This window comes from Amyelois transitella, chromosome 13 (genome assembly GCF_032362555.1).
Source record: "Amyelois transitella isolate CPQ chromosome 13, ilAmyTran1.1, whole genome shotgun sequence".
NCBI classification, from domain to species: domain Eukaryota; kingdom Metazoa; phylum Arthropoda; class Insecta; order Lepidoptera; family Pyralidae; genus Amyelois; species Amyelois transitella.
Window position 1 is genome coordinate 2947751 of NC_083516.1, and position 25720 is coordinate 2973470.

The following is a 25720-nucleotide window of genomic DNA, read 5'->3' on the forward strand; positions in this document are numbered from 1 at the left end:
TCGTTCAGCTGTTTGGCTTAATTATATAATTTAATTCTACCCTCTAAATAAGAGATCAAGTGTATTATCATCCGTAAATTGATAAACTTACCGAACTCACACGTATACTATTGAAAACATTATCAAAACGACATGAGCGCTCTGGTTGGTTGAATAAGTGTTCTTTCTTTTACTATTTTAATATTTTTATAATGATACAATTCATCTCTCGTGTAGAATCCTACGGAAATTTGGTCCACAAAAAACGTGTTACATACTTCCTTGAAAATTTAGTTGCCCCTCATATGTCAATGTCAAATGAATCTACTTAATGTGGTGCGCTGATGGTGGTGTGGAATAAAATTATTACAAGGAGAAAGAAAGAGACATTTTGATTGTGTTTCCTATTATTCTCTCCAAATTCGTCTATAATTATTCATAGGTATAATGCTTATGGAATTAACTGATGAGCTCGAACAAAGCGACAGCGGCATGGAATCTTTGACAGCAAGCAAAGATGATACCCCGGAACGTAGGCCTGAAGACAATTTCATAACGCCTTCGGTGTGTGAATTATTTTTTAGAAAAATAGATTATTTGGTTGTGCTGTGATATATAATAATTATTAATTTACAGTTAGGATCGTCACCTACAGCGGGTTCGCCTCTCGATGGTCCACAACTGGGTCCACTGAAAGAATTTGATGATGTGAGTTACCATTTTGTCAGTATCATTTGAACCTTAATCTTAGTATTGAGTTGTAAACAAAATTCTTAATAACAGCCATTAGTGAGCCATCTAGTTATCAAGTAATTGGATGATTTGATTGTAGGAACCAGATGAAACATTATCGGAGAGGCTATGGGGGCTGACCGAAATGTTCCCTGAAGGGTTACGGAATGGTGCACATACAGTTACTACCAAAACTTGGTAAGAACCTTATTTAAAGCCAAGCTCTCAGTTTCTATGCGTCTCTCTGTTATCTTTAATCTAACCTATAAATGTCAGCATTGTTATAATTTTTTTAACACTTTATTTGCAGAACAAATGTGATATAACAATTTAATAAAATGTAATAAGATGTATTATGTAAAGCAAGAAGTATTGTTACTTACATTTAAAATTTGTTACATTTTAGGTCGGGTGTCAAAGGCCTATATGGACTGTCACGCTCTGTTTTATGGGTGGTAGCAAGTTCATCTGTGATCTTGTTTGCTCCTGTCCTATTTGAAGTTGAGAGGGCTCAAATGGATGAGATGCAGAAAACTCAACAGAAGCAGGTAAAATCAATAGTTTTTGAACCATTGACGCTTGGGTAAAGTAGAGGAAATGGAATTGTGTTTTATTTATATTGTATCTACATTTTATCAGACAGGGCAACTTATGCCACCACAACATTCATGAATAGCCCTGCAGTAAAGTCATCTGCAAAATTCCAAAAATACATTTTGTAAATAGGCGAATAAAACTGTACAATTGTAATTGTAAACACCGGTCTATTCATTAATGTGCAAATATTTCTATACTGTATAAATCTTGCATTATTAATACATTAGCTCATGACTTGACCTGCCTCAAATCTCAATCAATTGTTATTTATTGTTATTCTAATCCATAAGTTATATTACCATAGTCATTAAAACCAGTTACAAGTAGCAAACATACACACACATCCTTACAAAATCATATTAGTAGAATATTTTTTTATTTTCAGGTCTTGCTGGGGACTAATGCCGCCTTGTCTGGACCAATGCCGAATTTACCGCCAATCCCGCGATAAACTTGTACCATATAATAACAACAACATTAATCACCAATATAACATTGTGTAAGAAATGTTTAGTTGTCATCCTTATGCTTTAATGTTAGGTAGTTAGTTTAAATAAAAAATATATAGGTACTGGATGTAATGGGTATTTAAAATCGAATTCGAGTATGGAAACAACTATACATGTCAGAAATAGTATTTATTATTTATGCATTTATCCTTTTCAAATCTGGAAAACTGACCTTAGTCACATGACCTAAATATTGTAATACTTGTACCTATCAGTACACAACCAGGAATGTACCTTTTGGTTTGTTTTATATTAATAGATATTGTTTTATCAGTCGTAGCACGTAAAATAAAGGAACTGTTAAAATTGAATTTTGAATTTCATTTTGAACTTCACTTCGGGTATGATATCCGAATTCATCTTCCTCTGGGGTTAGTGCCGGTTTCATCGGTCTAGTCATTCTAGAATGTGTTTTAGGACATTTTGAACCGTAAAATTTTGGTTCTTACTATGGGCGCTAACTACCCTTTACGGGAAACTGGTAACGACTAACCTACATAGATACTGATACCGCTCATTAATACTTTCTCGCCTTGGTTCCCTGCTCAGCTTAATATTAAAAAAAAGAATGTCATTTGTCAAATTGTCATAAATGACGTAAAGTACCCATCACTCACTTCGTGTTTCTCTGATTTCATTCATTCATTTATTATTCAGTGGACAAGATGAGAAGAGACGGTGTTTTTCGTAAATAATTTATTGTAAACATGGCAAATACAGGCCTATTACCTTTTGTTCGAGGCGTAGATTTTACGTGCAATGACTTTAGCGTAAGTAGTATGATGTCTTTTTTTGCACAATTAATTTACCTTGATGGATGATATCATTTACCTAACCTTTCCTTTACCTGCCTGACTATTTTTAATATTGTGGCCTAATTGTTTTGTTTTAGAATGATAAATTTCCTGACGCTATACGGTATATGACCGGCCTTCAGTGGCTTAGATTGGATAAAACAAATTTGGACGATATTCCTGAGGAATTGGGAAAGCTTATGAAATTGGTAAGTAAATGGAAGAATTTTTAGTTTGATTACATGTCGATGCATCCATACTACTGATAAATTTAGTTTTTTAGATGTGTTGCGAACTCCACTATATAAAAAATGTAAATTTTTACATAGTGTCAAGGTGTAAACATTTGAAAATAATAAAAAAAACCAGTGTCTTTTGATATGTCATGAAAATTCTTCTTCGATTCCCTAAAATGTCTTCCTTTGCTAAAAGTTTTGTTAAAAAAATATTAAAATCAAGAGTGGTTTCAGGAAAATTTGTCAATTAAAAAGAACAGCCTAGAAAAATTGTTTGGTGAACTAACAGAATTAAAATGTCTCCGTTCCTTGAATGTGAGACACAACAAGGTGAAGAGCTCCGGGATCCCTCCAGAATTGTTCAGGTTGGAGGAGCTCACAACCCTGGACCTGTCGCACAACCGGCTGAAGGAGGTGCCTGATGGACTGGATAAAGCCAAATCATTACTGGTGTTGAATCTTAGCCATAACAAGTATGTTGCAAACTTTTTGTGAAAAATATTATTTATTTGCGACATTTCTTGCAAGCCCCACCAGGGCCAATACTTTTTTCCAGAATAAGACATATGTACTAAGTGTTGTGCCCAGGATGCTAAAGAATGATGGTACCTAGTTTTATATTGATCCACTTATATTTAAAAAAATATATAATTGATCAGTTTACTTAATTATTTTTAATGTACAAGATCATCTACAGAGAACTGCTACAGATAGATTTAAGAATAAATTGGGTCTATGTTGTGTTGTGAAATTCTGTAGTTCATGCAGACTGAGATGTAAATGGGCAGCATTTAATAAAAGCCAATTGTTTCAGGATCGAAGCTATACCGCCGACATTATTTGTTCAGTTGACAGATCTACTATTTCTAGATTTGTCCAACAATTTGTTGGAAACACTGCCTCCTCAGACCAGGAGGCTGGCGAACCTCCAGACTCTCATACTTAATGACAACCCACTAGGACTCTTTCAGTTGAGGTGAGGATTGATTTATTTCATGACTGGGTGGCTATTTACATCCATGTGATGCCTGGCACCTTAGAATAGGGTAACACCATCTCTTTACTGTGAATGTCATTAAAATAGACTAAAGGTATAGTCTAATTTGTCTAATGTCTATTATTCTGAAATTTGCTAGTGTTGTAATTTCAAAATGGCATGTAACATCTTCATCTTCACTGTAAAAACTTCAAATGGAAGACAAGTGCCTTATCCAATATTGAATTAAAATGGTAATGTTTGTGTTTAGGACTAATCTTTTATTGCATCCATTGTAATGAACAAAGGTTGCACTCTTATCTATATCTAATAAATTTTAAATTAAAATTTGATGAAGTTTCACTATAATTTTATTAACAGTTGTCAATCAATTTGTTAAGTTTTTTTTATAAAGGCTTTAAGGGCCTTTATAAAAAAAATAACAATAATTATGTTATTACAATATGGACAATTTAACCTTACAAGTATGTGTTTTCTTCTCTAATTAATACATACATACATATGGCCACGTCTATATCCCTTGTGGGCTAGACAGAGCCAACAGTCTTGAAAAGACTGAATGGCCACATTCAGCTATTTGGCTTAATGATAGAATTGAGATTCAAATAGTGATAGGTTGCTAGCCCATCACCTAAAAAAGAATCCCAAGTTTGTAAGCCTATCCCTTAGTCGCCTTTTACGACATCCATGGGAAAGAGATGGAGTGGTCCTATTCTTTTTTGTATTGGTGCCGGGAACCACACGGCACTCTAATTAATAATTATTAAAATAATTAAATTAATAATTAATTATCTACTTGGCTTAATTTTTGCATAACATTGGAAAATTTTCCCGCAAACAGGCAGCTGCCCTCCCTCCAAAGCCTTGAGACTCTTCACATGCGCAACACGCAGCGCACCGTCGCCAACCTGCCGACTTCCCTGGACACCCTCTCCAACTTGGCCGATGTGGACCTCTCTAAGAATGCACTGACCAAAGTGCCAGACGCTCTGTACTCTCTACAGAACTTGAAGAGGCTGAATCTCAGCGACAATGAGATTGCAGAGATATCCTCAGGTATTTGTCAACAAATAGGTCAGGTCAAGAGTACCCGAGAACACTGTGTATGAAGAGAGTTATTAATGTGAATGAAGCGAAAGAAGTATGTATGTATGGATCATATTAAGCATAAAGATGTAGCCTCAGTCTATCTCTCCAATTATGATTTTGTTTATTTAAGTATGTAACAACAAATCACAACACCAATAGAGACAATGTTTTCTATCTTGATTGAGTATCAAAACTCATGAAAGTCTCTGTTTATATTCAGAAAGTATCCATACCCTCTAAAGGCCAAATGAAGATATTTTTTAATTTAAAAATCAATTTTATTAACAAACACAAGTTTTTGCCCGTGGTTTAGTACACTATGTCTTTTGTTCAAACTCCACACACTCTTAAGTACATATGCAAAATTTCATGAAAACCTATTCAGTGGCTTAACTGTTAAGAGGTAACAGAGAAACAAACTAAATTTCGCATTTATAACAATAATATGGATATTTCACATGGTTGTAGCGGTGGAATAGGAAGCCTTGTATCTTATTACAGTGTTTAATCATGCGTTCGGTATTATTTTGCTCACAGGCTATTATTACGTAGCTATCATACAACTTCAGGTGAATTTAACATTTTTGATTGAAATCTTGTATACAATAATAACGAACTTAGACTTTGGCATAAAGATAAGTGAAGTGTTTAACTGTACAATTGTTGACCAGAGCTCTGTTTCTATTGGATTTCATTAAGGCCTAAATTCCTCGAATATCTTATTTATATACAGTTGTTGGGAGATTATAAGGCCCCTTTTAAGTTGATTTATATGGATAGCCATTTGAGGTTTATCTGCTACAGATATTTGCATGTTTTCGGATGCACCTTTCGCCAATGTGCTTCACGGCCAGGGGGCCTGCGTTTCTGCCCCTGACTGTTCCTTCGGTTATCTACACCACTATTCTATTATAAATGCGAAATTCTGTCTATTACCCTTTTACATCTTTACTGAATCTTATAATAGTTTGTATGAATCCTTCCTATCCCTATTAATATTATAAATGCGAAAGACCCTGAGGAAGAACTTTTCATTGTGAATAAAGAAATCACGCAGCTGAAGTCGCGGGTATAAGCTAGCAGTTAAAAATCAAAAGAAAAACATAGTTCCCCTTTTTTCTTGAAATTCCCACTTAAGCAAAGCCCTGGCCAAAAGCAAGTTAAAAGATAAAACATGCTAACTACACCCTTACTTTCCAGCAATGGACATGTGGCAGAAGCTGGAAAGCTTAAACTTATCCCGGAACAAGCTGGCCGCGTTGCCGGCGTCCCTGTGCAAGCTGCAGAACCTGAGGAGACTGCATGTTGATGATAACAAGCTGGACTTCGAAGGAATTCCCTCGGGTATCGGCAAGCTGGGCAACTTGGAGGTGTTCTCAGCGGCTAACAACCTGCTGGAGATGATTCCTGAGGGACTGTGCAGGTTGGTTGTTGCTCAGACTTTGTCTTTAACCTATGTACGAATATATCATTTACCAATAAAAGTTTTTCCTCATGACTGGAATTCTCATGCGTTAAATATTAATTGACGGCTTTAGTGGCGCAAGGGTAATGCGCTGGTCTGTGACAACGGAGGTCCCGGGTTCGAATCCCGGCCAGGGCATGAAGAGAACAGAACTTTCTCTGTTTGTCTTGTGTCGTGGATATGTATCTTTATAAGTATTTACCTATTATAAAATGTAGTATCGTTGAGTAAGTATCTCGTAAGATAAACCAGTCACGAACATATTTCAAGGCTATTTTAATCTGTGTAATCTGTCCTGTATATATTTATTTATCAAACCAAAGTTAAAGTTTTAAGCCGAAGAAAAATGGCTTCATAGCTTGGTTTACTTGACTTTTATGACTGAAGCATGACGAGATGTAACAAATTCATTTAAATAATTTACTTTAAAACATTGGAAGAAGAATTGAAAAAGATAACAAAATTTAAATTACCTTTATCCATAGCCGTAAGAACACAATTTTACTTATGTCTTTTTTTTTATTTTACTTATATATCTTTAAATGATTCATATTTTGAAGACAAGTTGACGCATTCAATTGAGTGGTAACGATTACAACTGCGTTTACGATCGTGTATGAATTTTCCCAAGATGTCACGATAACAGTGTTTATAATGTGGCTTTCACTTAATGATAAATATCTACAATGTGCACATGCAAATTCCCGGCTACGGACTTATGACACCATGGTAGCTTTTGTTGTATTGTAGACCATATTTCAATATTAATAAATTCTATTTTTTCTGTAAGGTATATCTTTACAGTTAGAATAACTTTATTGTTTAGAGCGCGAGTTATACAAGAAACATCAACACTTATGCACCTGAGAACATACCGACCCTTGAGACTAAAACCTTTTGAATAAATAATTAAGGATCCAACTTATATATTTGTTTGCTTGTCTTATTTTTTTATTTAATATAATAATTTGAGTGTTTTTGATCTCAATCTGCCTGGTGGTAAGCAAGATGCGGCCTAAGATGGTGCACGCAAGCTCAAATAATGCTTTATCACTCTTACCTTAAATATCCCCAAGTTGTATGTATTCAAAATCACAGCGGTTCGCATGATATAATATTTAGCGAATAATTTTAATTAAGTCTTCATAATTTAACGTAACTCGATATGTATTTTGACTAAGGCTACTGACCGGGGTTCATTATCGTGAAACAGAAAATTCGCAAAAATACTTTATTACTATATATACGTTGGTTTTTTCTAAATAATAATAATTCTGTTCTAGGATTTTAGATCTGCATTTGGAAAACAGACAATCATGTTTCTTGTAACCATTTGTCGTGTAACTGAGCCTTTCGCGCTCTAGACACACAGTTATTCTACATTTATATCGGATGTCTGTAGAGAGACCAGCCAATGGTTTATTGCTCCATGCCATTACAAGATTGAAGCGTTCGTGTAGTCACAGTCGAGTTGACATGGTTCGCGTTCCTCGCGAGCTGTCATTATGCACGAATAGCTAAATTATGGAGAAAAAACTTGCGAAAACTCAACGGAGAGCGATAATTCATTTCTATTTGTTGATCTATTATCTCATTACAGACATGTTACATTCGACTTGTGTGCAAATTTGTTGCTGTATATGCTAGTTTTATTGCATTACATTTATCCTGCGATTTTGTAAGCGTAATATTATCGAAAAATCCATAGGCTTTTAGTTACCACTACTGAAAAAATGTGTGTTTAAGTGGTGTGCGGATTGAGCTGCTGAAATAGCTACAAATACCTTATCTGAAAATTATTAAGAATACATTCAAGCACATATAAATCACGCCTTTATCTTAGAGGGGTAAGCAGAGACTACATCTTTCTACTTGCCATGAGATACCCTACCCACTCTTGACCTTTCAATTTACATATATTACTCCATTCTACCTCAATTTTACGCAGATTAAATTTACTTTATTTATTGTTTTTTTGCCATACACAACTTTCGCTTCCTTACAATAGTGTTGCGATCAACGGTTCAATGCACTGTCAGACGAGATTCTTTGTTGTTGTTACAAATACTTGTTCATTAAAATTATTTTGTATTTGAAACCGTTAATAATTTCTGTTTTTAAATCTGTCCATCCTTTGCGAATCACACCAGGTGTGGCTCACTCAAGAAGTTAAATCTGAGTTGGAACAAGCTGATCACGCTCCCGGACGCCATCCACCTCCTGAGTGACCTAGAGAGTCTTCAGCTCCACGGGAACCCAGACCTGGTGATGCCTCCGAAGCCAGTGGAGAGGGCCAAGGGCTCAGGCTTAGCATACTACAATATTGACTTCTCGCTGCAAGCACAGTTGCAGCTAGCCGGCGCTGCCACTTCGGAGCCCACGACGCCAAGTAGTGAGTTATATTTCATTAAGGTCTACAGTTAGATGAAGCTAGCTCAAGAAGCTGAACGGTGATGTAAATTTACATTCAGATAAGACTCACTCTAGCCAAAGTTTAGTTAGAACAAATCTACTTTGCCTCCAGAACTCTGAAAATGATGCATATTTATTTTGTACAGGTGTGAAATCAGACCCGATAGCTCGCAAGTTGCGCCTGCGCCGTGGCCGACCGGAACCGGAACAGAAGGATTCAGCACTCATTCTGCGTGGCATGCAGGAACAAGCTAACACCCAACACAACGAGCAAGTTGCTGAGCAACGGAACAGCGAGCTTAAGTGAGTTCGTTACCTCTCTTATCGCAGCTTTTATTTTTATATTTGATATAAGCGACCGGCCCCGGTTTCGCACGGGAGCCCTGAAAATGTACATAAAAGCCTCCTTGTTTATTCTATTAAAAATAAAAAAAGTCATACATTAAGTAGTTCAAAAGATTTTAGTATACAAAGTGGCATATAGCTTGAAGCTGATTTGTGATGGATATTTCCAGGCCCAAACGTTGGGACGAGACGCTGGAGAAGCCCCCGCTGGACTATTCGGAGTTCTTTGATGAGGACACCGGACAAACTCCGGGGCTGCAAGTGTGGGAGATTGAGAACTTCATACCGGCACCAGTGGACGAGGTTAGATTATATCCCGTACTAATGTTATAAATACGATACTCTGTTTGTCTATTCCACTTTCACAGCTAAGCCGCTGGACCGATTCGATTGAGTACCCCTAATATTGAAGGAAAAAGTTTTAAATATGAAAATTAATAATGCTACCAGTGCGAAGCCGGGACGGGCCGCTAGTTGCTGATACCTATATTGTAACCATATTCAAGGAATGATTATGATATTATCAATAATAAAAATAAATAAAAAAATAAATATATACGGGACAAATTACACTGATTGAGTTAGTCTCGAAGTACCTAAGTTCGAGACTTGTGTTACGAGATACTTACTCAACGATACTATAATTTATAATAAACACAACCAAGACCCAGGCGAATCAGAAAAAGTTCGTTTCTCATCATGCCCTGGCCGGGATTCAAACCCGGGACCTCCGGTGTCACAGACAAGCGCACTACCGCTGCGCCACAGAGGCCGTCAAAATATGTGTAGTATCTTCTTAATACAAACAAACCTTCTTAAAATGAAATCTTTAGATATACAATATAAGATAATACGATGTTTTTACGATTCAGGCAACTGGATGTGTAACCATGTTTCATTAAGGGTTACGTTCTACTGCAAAGGTTGATGGGGTCAAACGGAAGTCGCTTCGTTTTAAAAACCTGACCCTATTCAGGATCATGATCAAAAGCATGCACCATGGTCTCCTCTCCAGAGTGGTGAGAATGTAACCGGCACTAACGCCAGGAGGAGGAAGAAGAAGAAGATTAGATAAATCCAAACTTACCAAATATTTTTTTTGCACAGGTACAATACGGGAAATTCTTTGAAGGCGACTGCTATATAGTGTTGAAGACGTCTTTAGAAGAACAGGGCCAACTCAGTTGGGACATACACTTCTGGATCGGCTCAAAAGCCACGGTGAGTTTCACTGTCGTCATAAATGTGTAATTGAGTTTATTTATCTTCTGTCAGTATTTTCAAGACTTTTGGCTCTGTTTACCCCGCAAGGGAAATAGACGTGACTATACGTACGTAATCCTCTGTTTAGTTATTAAACAAAAATAAACCATTTTGTTATTTAAAGTCAATGCACAGTCCAAATAGAATGGGTATAGAGACTTGAAATTAGGCGTGTAGGTGTTTTATGTTTAGTCTAGAACTGCACTAAGAGAGGATTTCCCTAAACTCCCGGGAGAATAGAAACTATAGTGATTTTTCGTTAAACATGGGTGGAGACGAGCAATGTTTGTACACACCCAACCACTCGGTCATCCAGGTGTTATGACATCAGTATCTGATCTGAGTATATAATCAGGAACGTCCTGGGGAAAGGTCACATCAAGATCTCAAAAGATTGGTGGAATAAAGACGCGATTATATTATGTAATGTATGTAAGGAATCACCTGTCTAAATATTTGTTGTTTGTTAACGCAACAGGATGTTGATTGTATCGAAGTTGCATTACGAGAAATGTGAATCAGTTGCTTATTGACATTTTTGTAGTGCAGTATAGGAATGAAACCTGAATAGAAGTCAGTAATTTCGTATTGATTTTTAATTGTGCCTTTTATACGCATCGCGCATTCTCATCGGGAATTACCGATTCGACTCCGACTCTCTCAAACAAAGTGTCTTACAAACAAATTTGTCCGTCAGTTCGTGTTTCCATAGTTGATCGAAATATACAGATAAGTTTTTTTTTGCCGTGCTGTTCCCGGCACCAATACAAAAAAGAATAGGACCACTTCATCTCTTTCCCATGGATGTCGTAAAAGGCGACTAAGGGATAGGCTTACAAACTTGGGATTCTTATTTTAGGCGATGGGCTAGCAACCTGTCAATATTTGGATCTCCATTCTATCATTACGCCAAATAGCTGAGCGTAGCCGATCAGTCTTTTCAGGACTGTGGGCTCTGTCTACCCCACAAGGGATATAGACGTGACCATATGTATTATGTATGTATGTATTTTTTTTTTTTGATACATAGCTAGACAAAGGCGCATGCGCGGCGATGCACGCAGTCAACCTGCGCAACTTGCTCGGCGCGAAACGAACGCAGCGCCACGAGCAAGGCGACGAGACGCCGGAGTTCCTCGCGCTGTTCCCGGCGCCGCCGCTCTACATCGCGGGCAGCCACACGCCGTCCGGCTTCTTCACCGTCGACGACCCCGTGAGTGATCCTGCTGCTCACTTGTGACAGACAGACAAACTTCTAGCGAACACAGCGCCTAGAGTAAGGGCGGATCAAACATAAAATTAGTATCCTCCTCACTTGTGACAGACAGACAAATAAATTTCTAGCGAAGACAGCGCCACGAGTTAGGGGCATGATCAAACATAAGTATCCTCCTCACTTGTGACAGAGGACAAACTTCTAGCGAACACAGCGCCACGAGTAAGGGCGGATCAAACATAAAATTAGTATCCTCCTCACTTGTGGCAGACAGACAAATTTCTAGCGAACACAGCGCCTAGAGTAAGGGCGGATCAAACATAAAATTAGTATCCTCCTCACTTGTGGCAGACAGACAAATTTCTAGCGAACACAGCGCCACGAGTAAGGGCGGATCAAACATAAAATTAGTATCCTCCTCACTTGTGACAGATAGACAAATTTCTAGCGAACACACCGCCTAGAGTAAGGGCGGATCAAACATACAATAAGTATCCTCCTCACTTGTGACAGACAGACTAATTTCTAGCGAACACAGCGCCTAGAGTAAGGGCGGATCAAACATAAAATAAGTATCCTCCTCACTTGTGACAGACAGACAAACTTGTAGCGAACACACCGCCTAGAGTAAGGGCGGATCAAACATAAAATAAGTATTTTCTTTTTCCTCCTAGCGTTAGTTCCTCCCGGTCGTATCTTCGTCTCTCTGGAGACGAGACCAGGGTGCGCCTTTTTACCGTGATCCTGAATGGTAAGATGGTTTTTACATGAAGCGACTCGCATCTGATCTTCCAACTTTGGCAATTCAGTTGCCTGAATGTGAAGGATTCAAGGTGTTTCTGTCTCACCAATTGTGACCTTTAAATATATACCTTCTTTTTTCTTACAGCATTATGTGACGAGGCTATACAGAGTGCATGCAGCAGGCAACAGCATTCATCTTGAACCAGTTGCGGTGCAGGCAGAGTCACTCGATCCTCGCTTTGTGTTCCTACTGGACGAGGGGCTCACTATCTACTTGTGGTGAGTAGTGTTACAGATTGAAACGCCTGATGAAACTGAGAAGACATTATTCCGTACACAACAATGTCCAAAACACAAGTATCGAATAATCTAGTATATTTCTATCCCGTACCCACAGAAACTACCCCGTCTAACATACGAGTTTGAACCTTATATATACGATGAGTTAGGTTAGGTTACGATAATGATATCGTCTGCATTCGGTATTATTTTCTAGAAAATTATCGTGCGCAAAGTTTCCATATAGAAGAGTTCTTAGTACGAGTATTTATCGAAAATGGGATGCTTTTTTAAAAGTATTGTCATTGCTACTTGTCGCGGAGCAGACATAATCTCTCGACTTGTGGCTTCTGAACAAGCTGATACTGAGCTTATCTGTTGGTGTATTATCATTATTTTTTAGACGATGGACTAGGCTTTTTAGGCTAGGGCTCAATTTTATCATTAAGCCAAATAGATGAACGTGGCCATCCAATCTTTTCAAGACTGTCTGTCCACTCTGTCTACCCCGTAAGGGATGTAGACGTGACCATATGTATGTATGTATTTTTTTTTCATGTTAGTTCACAGTCTTAAAATTATGCCCCTATACAACATAGGACCTCTCCAACAGTTCCAATAGGAATGTTAGAGTAGGCGATATAGAAGCAAATCGAGCTAAGTTTTTATTTGTTAATGTAGTACATTATCCCTTTCTTTTTTATTAAACATTCCTTTCAATATTTGTTTTGAATAAAATATATAATTTTACAATAAGATAATTTTACATTTAAATTTTTTTGGACAGGAACGGGAAAAAGGCGAAGAACACGTTGAAATCAAAAGCCCGACTGTTCGCCGAGAAGATAAACAAGGAGGAGAGGAAGAACAAGGCCGAGTTGATAGCAGAACCGCCCGGGAAGGAACCCGCCAGTTTCTGGAAGGCGTTGGGGTACGACGGGGAACTACCATTTGTGCCACAGGTAAATTTTTATGATTTTCTCTTTCACATACGTATCGGGAGCGATGTTTCGGGCTCGACCACTACCAAAGGGAACATCTTCCGCCAGGCTAGAGATTAATTTGTTATGCCCTGGAGAACCGCGCGACAGAAGATGATGAGTCTAGGTCTCTATACAAGGCATATTCATTTTTTTGTAATGTATTTTATTGTGTATGTATTTTTCAGTATGCATGTGCACTTTATTGCACCACCAACTTAAAGTTTTTCTATTTGGTCAGGTAGACTTGTAGACTATGCCAAACGGCATTAAGTTCGCCTTTTGTACATTTTTTTTTGGCTATAAAGTTTTAAATAAAAGAAAAATTATGCCTTGCGGGGTAGACGGTTTTGTGACAATAACCTCTTTTTTTGCCAATATCAAGCTAAGTTTCTATTAATAGACACACTTCAACTAACAGAATACTTTGAACCATAGACAAATTTATGTGAAACTAAATAGGAACATAAAAATCACGGCTCTTTACAGATAGGCAAAAACAAAATTATTCAATTTGTATTCAAATCTCTGCATACAAACTGAAACTGAATGAAAATATATTTAATTATTGGATTCAGTCGTTTATAAATTGCCCTTAACGATTTTTTACCTTTATCTTTTAAGTACCAGTCTTCGGTTTTTTTTATATGAATTGAGTTATTGGTTCCCGGCACCAATAGAAAAAAAGAATAGGACCTATACTCCATCTGTTTCAAATGGATGTCGTAAAAGGCGACTAAGGCATAGTTTTATAAACATGGAATTCTTCTTTTAGGCGACGGGCCAGCAACCTGTCACTATTTTAATCTCAATTCCATCCTAAAGCCAAACAGCTGAAACGGGGCCTATCAGTCTTCTCAAGACAGTTAGCTCTGTCTACCCCGCAAAGGGATATAGACGTGACTATGTATGTATGTATGTTGATTTATTTGGTAACAGAACATGTCTAAAAAACATGTCTACGAACAAGCTTAAAATTATTGTTGTGACAACTGTTTTTATTTAAAAATTTAACACTGCTTGAACGCGTTACTTGTTTACTATTATTTTGTATTAGATTGAGGCACATTGTAAGTGAATTTAATTCTTTGTGAGTCAAATAAATATCTTTAAACCTAACAGGAAACGGTGTCAGACGACTTTACCTGGCTGCCGGCCCGGCTGTACCGCGTGGAGCTGGGCATGGGCTACCTGGAGCTGCCGCAGCCGGAGCCCGCGCCGCTGGCCCGCAGCGCGCTCGCCACGCGCAACGTTTACATACTGGACGCGCACACCGACGTGTTCGTTTGGTAAGGCTGTTCGTGGGTGTATGGCCATTCTGTCTTTACGGGACTATTGGCTCTGTCTACACGTCGTAAGAGATGTAGACGTGACTATATATATATATATATAGTCATGTCTATATCTCTTACAGTCTAGACAGAGCTAGAGCGTCTATATCTCTTATAATATATATAGTCACGTCTATATCTCTTACAGTGTAGACAGAGCCAATAGTCCTGAAAAGACTGATCGGCTGCGCTCAGCTATTTGGACAGATAGAATGGCCACGTTCAGCTGCTCGGCTTGATGATGAATTTGAGATCCAAATAGTGACAGGTTGCTAGCCCATCGCCTAAAAAAAAGGATCGCAATTTCATAAGCCTATCCCTTAGTCGCCTTTTACGGCATCCATGGGAAAGAGATGGAGTGGTCCTGTTCTTTTTTGTATTGGTGCCGGGAACCACACGGCACATTCATGTGTATCACGTATCCCTTAAGGGGTCGATAGTATCTGTGGTCGTAGGAAAGTCTTGGAGGTCACGTTCAATTTGATGAACTGATGAAGGAATTTTAGGCTTAAATGAAAAAATCTTAAGTGTATGAGACGTGGACTTACCTTAATAACGATTAAGTGGTTCGCCCAAATCTCGCCACTCGCTCGCAGCATGATGGCCGTGTTCGGATTGTTTCAAATTTTTTTTAAGTATCTCGTAACACAAGTTTCGAACTTACTTCGAGGCTAACTCAATCTGTGTAATTTGTTCCGTATATATTTATTTATATTTTGTTTCAATATGTGCAGGTTCGGCAAGAAATCATCTCGCCTGGTGCGGGCGGCGGCCGTGAAGCTGGCGCAGGAGTTGTTCAGCATGCTGCAGCGGCCGCCGCACGCGCTGGTCACCAGGCTGCAGGAGGCCACCGAGACACAGGTATATTTATATATTTATAAATAGCTATAACTCCATATACGGGTTGTTGTCCAGGGTAAAGTGGAAGGCTCTCGACCGCGCGGGAGGTCACCCATGCGATGGACCGACCAAATAAGGTCTGTGATTGGCGGTTCACTTAACGAGTGCAGCAGGATGACTTCCAGCGGGGAGAAATGGCGGGACATCGTAAGGCGCACATTGGCGCCCGCCTCCAACACTACATGATGACCACGACCTCTCTGTCAAGAGTGACACGACTAAGAAGAAGATAACTAGCTGTCCCGGCAAACGTTGTTTTGGCATATGAATAACTTTTAAGTAATCCCTAGTTAAAAAATAATAATAAGGGTGGACATACTCCGGGCTCCTTCTAGGAGGAGGTTGCAACTACTAAAGCCAGGTGGAAGAATTTAAGCAAATTCTTATCCAATCGAGGAACACGGTTAAAAGACACACCTTAGGCTTCTCACCAAAAAGGTAAACCAAACTAACTGTACTTGCATAGCACGAGCGACGCCGTTTTTATCGCGCGATAAACTATCGCTGTTTCGCTTTTTATTATGTCGTGAAACGGGACAAAAACTGCGTCGTGAGTGCCGTGCTTTCCCCGCTTGATTAACGGTCACGAAGGAGATGATTCTATGGCATGCACTTTTATAGGTGTTCAAGACGTACTTCCTAGGCTGGGAAGAAGTGATAGCGGTGGACTTCACCAGGACTGCTGAATCCGTAGCCAGGACCGGCGCCGATCTGGCCAGCTGGGCTAAACAGCAGGAGACTAAGTGAGAATTATTTTTAATTCTATATTTGAGTGAATTTCACCTTAATCTACCTGATGGTAAGTTTTATCCCCATCTAGGTTCGCATTAGTATAACAAAGTTTTTCATTCCGATTTGTCCAGTAGTTCCGGAGATTAACAGTCAGACATACTGTCAAACAGAGAGTATTTATTTTCTCAAAATCTTCCTCTACTACTGTCTATAAAATATCGCACCCCCGGTGCGACACTGTCACTTATGCAAAAACACAATTTTAAAGAGAAGCATTTAAAACTTTAACATCCCATAACATTGTCATATTTGAAGATTTTTACAAGATCAATAGCTTATACTGCGGTAACTATGTGTACTACAAAAGTAACGTTATCGCACCAAGTTTTTAGGAAGCAATAGGAGAGTTATTACATTATGTAACTCATTTTTGCAATTTTTGCATAAGTGACAGTGTCGCACCGGAGGTGCGATATATTATACAAATATTAATGTACAGATTTTTTTACCGTTTTAGTATAATGTGTTGATTGATATCATTATCTGACAGTCTACCATTGGGTTAAGCAGAGAACTTTTGTGGGTGACAATAAATAGCAAAATACTACTAAACTATAAAAACAATTTGATTGGTTTTCACAGAGCGGACCTCTCAGCTCTATTCACCCCAAGACAGCCGCCCATGCAACCTTCCGAAGCCAAGACCCTCGCCGAGGAGTGGAACGAGGACCTGGAAGCCATGGAGGCCTTCGTGCTGGAGGGCAGGCATTTCGTGAAACTGCCGGACAACGAGCTGGGAATCTTCCACAGTCACGACTGTTACGTGTTCCTGTGTCGATACATCATGCCGGCAGAGGTTTGTTCCTCAACACAGTTTAATATTTAATATATTTATATATACATAAATACTTTTATGCCATGTGGTTTCTGGCACCAATAAAAAAAGAACACGGCCACTCCGTCTTATTCCCATGGATGTAAGGGATAGGTTTATAAACTTGGGATTCCACTTTTAGGGGACAGGTTAGCAACCTATCACTATTTGAGTCTCAATTCTATCATAAAGCAAACATCTGAACGTGGCTTATCAGTCTCTTCAAGGCTGTTGGTTCTGTCAACCCAGCATGGGATATAGACGTGACTAAATATATGTATGTATTCGAACGCGGAACCGAAACCGATTTTTTTTTCCCAACACGAATAGATCGTCAAAAGTTCGTTCTCCATGCGTCGCACTCCTCAATGCTGAAAGTCGTGAACACCGCTCTTCTGCCCTTTTTCGCGTACGATCTTTCTCCATCTATGTCTGTCTCTGGCGGCGTGGAGGGCGTCAGTTATCCTCATTTACACTATTTATACCTAATTGAAGTAATAAACGCGCACGTTAAGTTTTAAATCAGTCACATCGACACTATTCACAAAGAGCAAAAGATTTGTATTTTCGTACGTTTGTAACGAATAAACTCAAAAACTACGGAAACAATTTTGGATACAAAAAATAGATCTTATTAATTTTTTTTTTTGGAAATTCTTACCTCCCGTAAGAAGCTTCCAAAAGCTAGTTATTATAATTTTAACAAAAATAATAATTATCCTTTTACAGCCTGAAGAAGAAAGCGAAGGCTCAAACGAGGCTGACGAGGATGCGGAGTCCGCATCGTGGGTGGTGTACTTCTGGCAAGGCCGCTGGGCCAGCAACATGGGCTGGCTGACGTTCACGTTCGGGCTGGAGAGGAAGTTCAAGCAGCTGTGCAAGCGGCTCGACGTGGTGCGCACCCATCAGCAGCAGGAGAGCCTCAAGTTCATGGCGCACTTCCACAGGAGGTTCGTCATCAGGGACGGCAAGAGGAACAAGTTGCCGGTCAGTGGCTTGACTTTATCTTGTGATATCCTACTACTATTATAAAGGCGAAAGTTTGTATGGATGTTTGTTACTCTTTCACGCAAAAACTACTGAACCGATTACCATGAAATTTGGTATGTAGGTAGCTGAAGACCCAGAATAACAACACATAGGCTACTTTTTATCCCAGAGTTCCCGCGGGATTGATAGGGTTTCCATGCGGACGAAGTCGCGGGCGGCCTCTAGTCTTGTCATAGTTGTTCAGGCAGCTGTACCGCCGCCAGCGCCGGCTGTACCGAGCTTCGCAGCTTTCGGGTTTTTTCTAACAGCGCACCATACTTCTTGACTCTACATAACTTAACTGTCTATTTAGTTCCCACCCCCTTCTTCCTCCTGGCTTTAGTCCCGCTTGTATCCTCTCTGGAGAGGAGCCCGGGGTAAGCCTATGACCATAGATCCTGGATTGGGCGAGTCAGTTTTTTATACGAAGCAACTGCCGTCTGATCTTCGCAACCTTTGCAAGGGAACCTTCCTGTATTGGATCGATCATGATTGAAACATCCAGTTGCCGTGCCTAGCAGTTGTGCAGGTTTCCCCACGATGTTTTCTCTCACCGTAAGAGCATGGGTTAGTATTGAAACTAATGTACCTAACTTCGAAATAGTCATTGGTACAGGTGGGATTCGAACCTGTGCCTTTCTGCGTATCACGCATTTTAACCGAGCAGCTTACCGATTCGACCACCGACGCCCCTTTTACCATACCATGGTTTAAAATAAAATCCCATATTTATTTGTCTTTCCCTTGATTAACTTTTACAATCTGCATGTAAGAAAAGCAACTGGCGCACACTATGTTTTTGCTTCGCTACCAGACTAGCATAGAATCAAATATTATATATTACTAGCTGTCCCGGCAAACGTTGTTTTGCCATATAAATATGTTTTAAGTAATTTCTATTTAAAAATTTAACATTTAGGGGTATGAAAAATAGATGTTAACCGATTCTCAGACCTACTGAATATGCATGCAAAATTTGGTTAAAATCGGTAAAGCCGTTTCGGAGGAGTACGGAGACAAACATTGTGACACGAGAATTTTATATATAAGATGATAACTTTTATAATGAATATTTTTGGACAGGAGGGCGGCAAGCAGCCGGTGGAGCTGTTTGAGCTACGCAGCAACGGCTCCGCTTTGTGTACGCGGCTTATACAAGTGAAGGCGGACGCTACGCAGCTCAACAGTGCTTTCTGGTGAGACACAATTCTAAATATATAAATGATATTGACTGATTGACTAATGCCAGATCATTCAGCTAGTTATATTTAATTAGGGTAGATTTGTTTGGCACGTAAGGTTTCTTATATGGACTAGGTTCTTAAAAGCAAAGTTTTGAAGAGTAAATTGTGTTACAATCAGATTTTTTAAATTTGTACTTTCTCAATTCTATCTTAAAGCCAAATAGCTGAACGTGGCCTATCAGTCTTTAAAAGACTGTTGGCTCTGTCTACCCCGCAAGGGATATAGACGTGATTATATGTATGTATGTATGTTGTACTAGCTGTCGCCCGCGTCCTAGAATAGAATAGAATATGTATTTATTGTTTATTTTCCCTCTCTCATCCAGTTACATCCTGAACGTGCCGCTAGAGGGCGCCAACGAGGCGTCGTCCGCGATCGTGTACGTGTGGATCGGCAGCAAGAGCGCGCCCGACTGCGCGCGGCTCGTCGAGCAGATCGCCGAGGACAAGTTCAACAACCCCTGGCTCAGTCTGCAGGTGGCTGTACATACATACGGTCACGTCCATATCCCTTGCGGGGTAGACAGAGCCAACAGTCTTGAAGAGACTGAATGGCCACGTTCAGCTGTTTGGCTTAGTGATAGAATTGAGATTCAAATATTGACAGGTTGCTGGCCCATCGCCTAAAATAAGAATCCCAAGTTTGTAAGACTATCCCTTAGTCGCCTTTTACGACATCCATGGGAAAGAGATGAAGTGGTTCTATTCTTTTCTGGTATTGGTGCCGGGAACCTATACATATAGCTATACTACATACATACCTACATAAACTAGAGATACTCATATACATAAGTAAAGAACAGTGTGGCTGTGTCAGGTCAAGAGTACCCGAAACCGCCTAACTTGCATGAAGAGAGTTATGAATGTGGATGAAGTGAAGGAAGTATGAAGAGATCGTGGCAAGTGGAAAGAGGCGTGATTTTATGTATGTATACATAAATAACGCCCCTTTCCCAGAGGCCACATCTTTCTACTTGCCACTATCCCTGCATACTTCTTTCGCTTCATCCACATTCTTAACTTTTCATACAAGCTCGTCGGTTTCGGGTACTCTTGACCAGACCTTTATATATAACTATACTCTCTAAATGTGATAGCCACATACAAACAAGAAAAAAATGGTCTGAAAAATTTCAATAAGAGAATGATTTTTCAATTGCTGTCTGTCTTTTTAAATTACTTCGACGTTTTTCTTCATTATGTAAAATGAAATGAGGCTACTAGAATCTATATACCTACTATCGGGGTCCCTATGATTACTCACATTCTGTAGATGCTTCTAAAGGGGTCTCTAGAAACTTCAAATAAATCGCTGAGAAGTTCAATAAACCCAGCGTACTTTACAGGTCTTTTGTCTCTTTCACTAGTTATAGGTTATGACTAATATCTATAATATGGTTGTCTCCTTTTCTCTCTGGAGAGGAGCCCAAAGTCCACAGATGGACACTGTATTGGAGTGAGTAATCAGTTTTTTACGCGAAACGACTCCCGTCTGACCGGTTCAATAGGTCCAGTACTGTCGTGATAACTCAATCAAAATTAAATACATACACTTCCTTCACGACCCGACATTTCTCCTCCCTGACATTACACCTATAAATAACTAGAGGCCGCCCGCGACTTCGTCCGCATGGAAACCCTATCAATCCCGTGGGAACTCCGGGATAAAAAGTAGCTTATATATTATTCTGGGTCTTCAGCTACCTACATATCAAATTTCATCATATTCGGTTCAGTAGTTTTTGCGTGAAAGAGTAACAAACATCCATACTGACATACTCACAAACTTTCGCATCTATAATATTAGCAGGATTTATTTGAATTTACGTCAATTACATAGCTGTCATTTGCGTTTTGTTATTCCAAGTCTGATTATTTTTTGTTATACCACGTTTTATAGTGACTGACGTTTCATGTCAAGTCACACGGGAACGCTGTCGAACGGGATAAAGTATCCTATGTCCGTCTCCTGGCTCTAAGCTACCTCCCTACCATTTTTCAGCCAAATCTGTTCTGCCGTTCTTGAGTTATAAGTGGTGTAACTAACACGACTTTCTTTTATATATATAGATTATCTTTCCAGGTACTGACGGAAGGCAGCGAGCCGGACAACTTCTTCTGGGTGGCGCTGGGCGGGCGCAAGCCTTACGACTCGGACGCGGACTTCCTCAACTATACGCGGCTGTTCCGTTGCTCCAACGAGAAAGGATACTTCACTGTTTCAGAGAAGTGTACCGACTTCTGCCAGGTAATCTAGATAGGCTTAAAATTAATTTACACTATTAATAAAGAGGAAAGATTTTTACTTTTGTATGGTTGTTATGAAGAAACTCAAAAACTATTGGATTTATTTTCACGAAATTTGGCACATATATAGAATAGACCTTCGAGAGTGATAGGCGAAGCCGCGCGCAAAAGCTAGTATAAATATAATAAGCGACAAATAACACATATCGAGCTTACCCTTTACTAGTCCAAGAGTATCATGACCTGTCCGGGGATCAAACCCAGGATATTACGGTTGAGAGTCGAGAAACCGACAGACAGACCCGAACTTCCTCAACTATACGTGGCTGTTCCGCTACTTCAACAAAAAAGGCTATTTACCTTTAGGCTACCGTATCAGAGAAGCGCACATTTTTATAAAATATAGATCGCAAGTAAATGAAAACAATAAATCCAAGATAGTGTTAAAACTGTATCATAGAGTTAGTATCAAGTAATACAATAGCCTCGAACTTGTTTCAAAGCTTATTCAATTTGTACATTTTTACCGTAAAAATTTATTTATTTAGGTTTTAGGTTTGTTGGTGATGTCGACATATTACCTATTTGTTTGTAGGATGACCTGGCGGACGACGACATAATGATTCTGGACAACGGCGAGCAGGTGTTCCTGTGGCTCGGCGCCAAGTGCTCCGAGGTGGAGATCAAACTCGCGTACAAATCCGCACAGGTATGACTTGTATTATGAAATAGATTTAGCATTGGGTTTTACTCTTGTGAGATTCCATACAAATATATAAATGTGATAGTGTGTTAGCCTGTCCGTCTTTAGTCAAAACCACTGAACTTCCGGAAGTTTTATTTGTAGTGTCACTTGTTTTTTACATGATTGTATATTTAGTTATGTAAGATTGTTTATTTTCCGTATAAAATAAACATAGGTATGTTACATATTCTGTTTTTTTCCAAAATATAATGTTAACTATTTATCCCCTCTATCTCTCTCATCTTTGTGTGTTCCCAGTTGGTCCCTCCACTTTGCTTCATGGCTCGAGGTCACCTTTCCTACTTTTTCCGGTATACAGCGTCTTAAGTATTTAACTCTTTAATCGCGATGACAGGTATACATCCAGCACATGAAGTCGGTGCAGCCGAACAGGCCGCGCAAGTTGTTCCTGACGCTCAAGAACAAGGAATCTCGCAGGTTCACCAAGTGCTTCCACGGCTGGGGCGAGCACAAGCGACCCCCGGAGTAGATCTGCGACTGAACTGTCATACTTTATACGCGGTGTCTTAAGCTGCGTACACAACGGGCCGACAGAAAGTACAATGCTCATTGGCTCTTGAATGTAAGCAGTGATGTTGGTCAAACCAACAATGCGAAGCCAATTCGTTAGCGTTTGTTCGTCCTATGTGTACTCAGCTTTATGTAGACGAAGATAACTGGTATGTTTTGTAAGCAGAGTGCAATTTACCAATTGATGTGATTGGCTGATGTCGCTCTGTTTATGTTGCGTACATCATCATACACACACAAATCATTTAAGTCAATGGTATTTTCGCACCTTACACAAGTTGAGTAAGTAAAAAACATTTAAATTTTTTGTTTCCCCTAAATATTTTTGAATGCTTGCATCTGGATCCTAGAAGTATAACTGACTAATGCAAAATATTAAATCTTATGATGTATCATGAATAAACATTGTGTATTATAGTTGTAAATTTTGTATTAAACTTTAATTAGTGATACATTTTTCAGTTGCATATGGAAATTCAGAGCACAAACAATTTAATTCTACTTTTAACGGACAAGCACAATGTATAATTACAGAAAATTATTTGTATATTGAATAACAAAATACTAAAACAGATTAAAATATTTAAAAGACATTTTGATAATCATTTCTACATTGCACCTTTGAAAATAACATAGAATATGCAAACTCGTCCAATAGGGCATAAAACATTGGTGTATTAATTTTTGTAGCATGGACCTTATGCACATGAGGTTTACAATCACAATTCATTATTTCAAACTACAATTATACAACAACAAACAAATGTTTCAATCAGTTAATTCATAGAAATAGTATGTGCAATATGTAAACTTTTTATTTATTAAAATACAATTTATTCTTATTATATGATCATAATTTAATCAAATAAAAATATAGTTTAGTATAAGGACATTAAAAATTAAAGACTGAAATTATGCCATTTTTTCAAGTCATTTATTTAAAACTTTCACTACAAGCCGTTTTTCAATTTTCATGCAAAGGAGAACATTTTAACTAGATCTTATTAGATTTAACACTTATATTTATTGCTTCTTGTCCCACTTAAAGGCCCCATATTTTCAGCTAACAATGGTATAGAACAGATTCATGGGTCAATGATAGGCCAGCACACGCAGCATGGCAGCCACGAAAATGCTAGATACACTAGTGTTTAAACACTAGTGCTGTCCCATTTCAGGTCATAACAAGAAGTGAAACAGCTATAGTTTTTTGTGCGATAAAAACGGCTACGCGCGTGCCTTGCTATAAGGGCTAAACATGTATTTTTTTCAATGCATTTACCTACCAGTTTGTATGCTGTTTATATAAAGCAATTGCATTTTTTTGTTTTACAACTGTGTAAATATTGAAATAGAAATTTATATGGCCGTAATATATTAATAATAATAAAGAATAAATTGATTTGATAGCCATTGAGCTCAAAATAAGTTTAAATGTTTTATAAACTTTATTTAATAAAATGTAATTAATAATAAAAATGAGTTTCATTTATTACCCGCTTACCTGTAAATAAAAAAAAATATAATTTAGTATTTTAAAATAATAATCTAAAAATATTACATCTTATGTAATAAAACACATTTACCTATAATTGTCTTAACTGCTGCTCATTTAGTCATCGTCGTCGTCATCATCAGATGGCACAAACAATTCATTTTCTTCTAGGAAATTTGCTATATTTTTACTGATTGCAGCGCCGATGAGCAGCCCGGGGACCACAGCAGCGATGATGCTCAAAAGACCAAATGGTTTCTTTTCTGGTTCTGGAAGTATTGCCCCAGTAGGAGTGGTGGTGGCCGACCTAATTTGGATGTTGTGCTCTGGACGAGACAAGTTCTTGGTCTGGATAACAAGTCGAGAGAGCCGAGGAATAATCATTTTGAGTCTGGGTCCAAATTAGTTACTGAGAAAGAGGCACTGTTTTAAAATTGTTATCTTAATACAAATTATTTTAGAGATTAGTTGAAAATCGCTCGAATATTTTTAGTCGACTCAATTTCACTTGACATTCATGACAATGACAACTTAAAGGGGAAGTCTGCTTTCAATGTCAAGTCACTGACCTTCATGGAAATACCTACTCTGGACTATGAATGACTGGATAACATGTGAAGATGAGACGTGCGATGATCTTAAATTAAATCTAGCAAGACGGTGGATGAATGTACTAGCTACATCGTACAAAACGTTAGTCAATCAAATGTAATTTTAGTGTCCAGAATATAGACGGTTTGGGCGCTATAAATGGAGCCAATTATTAAGAAGCGATAAGCTGGCTCTTTAGTCATGAAAGACTGTTTGTTGGCTGTGTAATATTTAAATCAAAGAGATTTGCCATTTGGCACGATGTCTAACGATTTACAGGGACTACATATTTTATAAATAACGAGTTTAATTTTTAATTTTTCTTTTCTCTTTTTATTACAATTATAGTCAAAGAGAATACAAA

At 38.6% G+C, this 25720-nt stretch overlaps 3 protein-coding genes across 3 annotated transcripts; 2 read left to right on the plus strand and 1 right to left on the minus strand.

Moving 5' to 3' along the window:
• The first annotated feature begins 280 nt into the window (after positions 1 to 280).
• On the plus strand, positions 281 to 2128 carry LOC106138300 (mitochondrial import receptor subunit TOM22 homolog). The gene is made up of 5 exons (XM_013339420.2): positions 281 to 543; positions 616 to 687; positions 812 to 909; positions 1118 to 1259; positions 1694 to 2128. Exons 1-5 carry the CDS (start codon positions 427 to 429, stop codon positions 1757 to 1759), a joined length of 495 nt encoding a protein of 164 aa, XP_013194874.1. The 5' UTR covers positions 281 to 426; the 3' UTR covers positions 1760 to 2128.
• A 333-nt stretch (positions 2129 to 2461) lies between these two features.
• LOC106138302 (protein flightless-1) lies at positions 2462 to 24716 on the plus strand. The gene is made up of 23 exons (XM_013339422.2): positions 2462 to 2587; positions 2710 to 2820; positions 3082 to 3320; positions 3662 to 3823; positions 4686 to 4900; positions 6134 to 6356; positions 8549 to 8790; positions 8957 to 9113; positions 9326 to 9458; positions 10263 to 10376; positions 11449 to 11631; positions 12524 to 12657; positions 13445 to 13619; positions 14760 to 14926; positions 15703 to 15829; positions 16490 to 16611; positions 17243 to 17456; positions 18204 to 18461; positions 19587 to 19699; positions 20074 to 20224; positions 21831 to 21995; positions 22590 to 22703; positions 23095 to 24716. The coding sequence occupies exons 1-23, from the start codon at positions 2525 to 2527 to the stop codon at positions 23227 to 23229; spliced, it is 3717 nt and encodes a 1238-aa protein (XP_013194876.2). The 5' UTR covers positions 2462 to 2524; the 3' UTR covers positions 23230 to 24716.
• Positions 24636 to 25279, minus strand: LOC106138303 (essential MCU regulator, mitochondrial). The gene is made up of 2 exons (XM_013339424.2): positions 24857 to 25279; positions 24636 to 24774 (listed from the first exon to the last, which is right to left on the minus strand). The coding sequence occupies exon 1, from the start codon at positions 25147 to 25149 to the stop codon at positions 24883 to 24885; it is 267 nt and encodes an 88-aa protein (XP_013194878.1). The 5' UTR covers positions 25150 to 25279; the 3' UTR covers positions 24636 to 24774; positions 24857 to 24882.
• Between the last annotated feature and the right edge of the window lie 441 nt (positions 25280 to 25720).

Bases quoted from the DNA above. Each gene is read 5' to 3' on its own strand.
- LOC106138300 (XM_013339420.2), top strand. From the start codon at position 427: ATGCTTATGGAATTAACTGATGAGCTCGAACAAAGCGACAGCGGCATG. The intron at 688-811 runs GTGAGTTACCAT...ATTTGATTGTAG, and splicing joins CACTGAAAGAATTTGATGAT to GAACCAGATGAAACATTATC. The intron at 1,260-1,693 runs GTAAAATCAATA...TTTTATTTTCAG, and splicing joins AGAAAACTCAACAGAAGCAG to GTCTTGCTGGGGACTAATGC.
- LOC106138302 (XM_013339422.2), top strand. From the start codon at position 2,525: ATGGCAAATACAGGCCTATTACCTTTTGTTCGAGGCGTAGATTTTACG. The intron at 9,114-9,325 runs GTGAGTTCGTTA...GGATATTTCCAG, and splicing joins CAACGGAACAGCGAGCTTAA to GCCCAAACGTTGGGACGAGA. The intron at 20,225-21,830 runs GTGGCTGTACAT...TTATCTTTCCAG, and splicing joins ACCCCTGGCTCAGTCTGCAG to GTACTGACGGAAGGCAGCGA.
- LOC106138303 (XM_013339424.2), bottom strand. From the start codon at position 25,149: ATGATTATTCCTCGGCTCTCTCGACTTGTTATCCAGACCAAGAACTTG.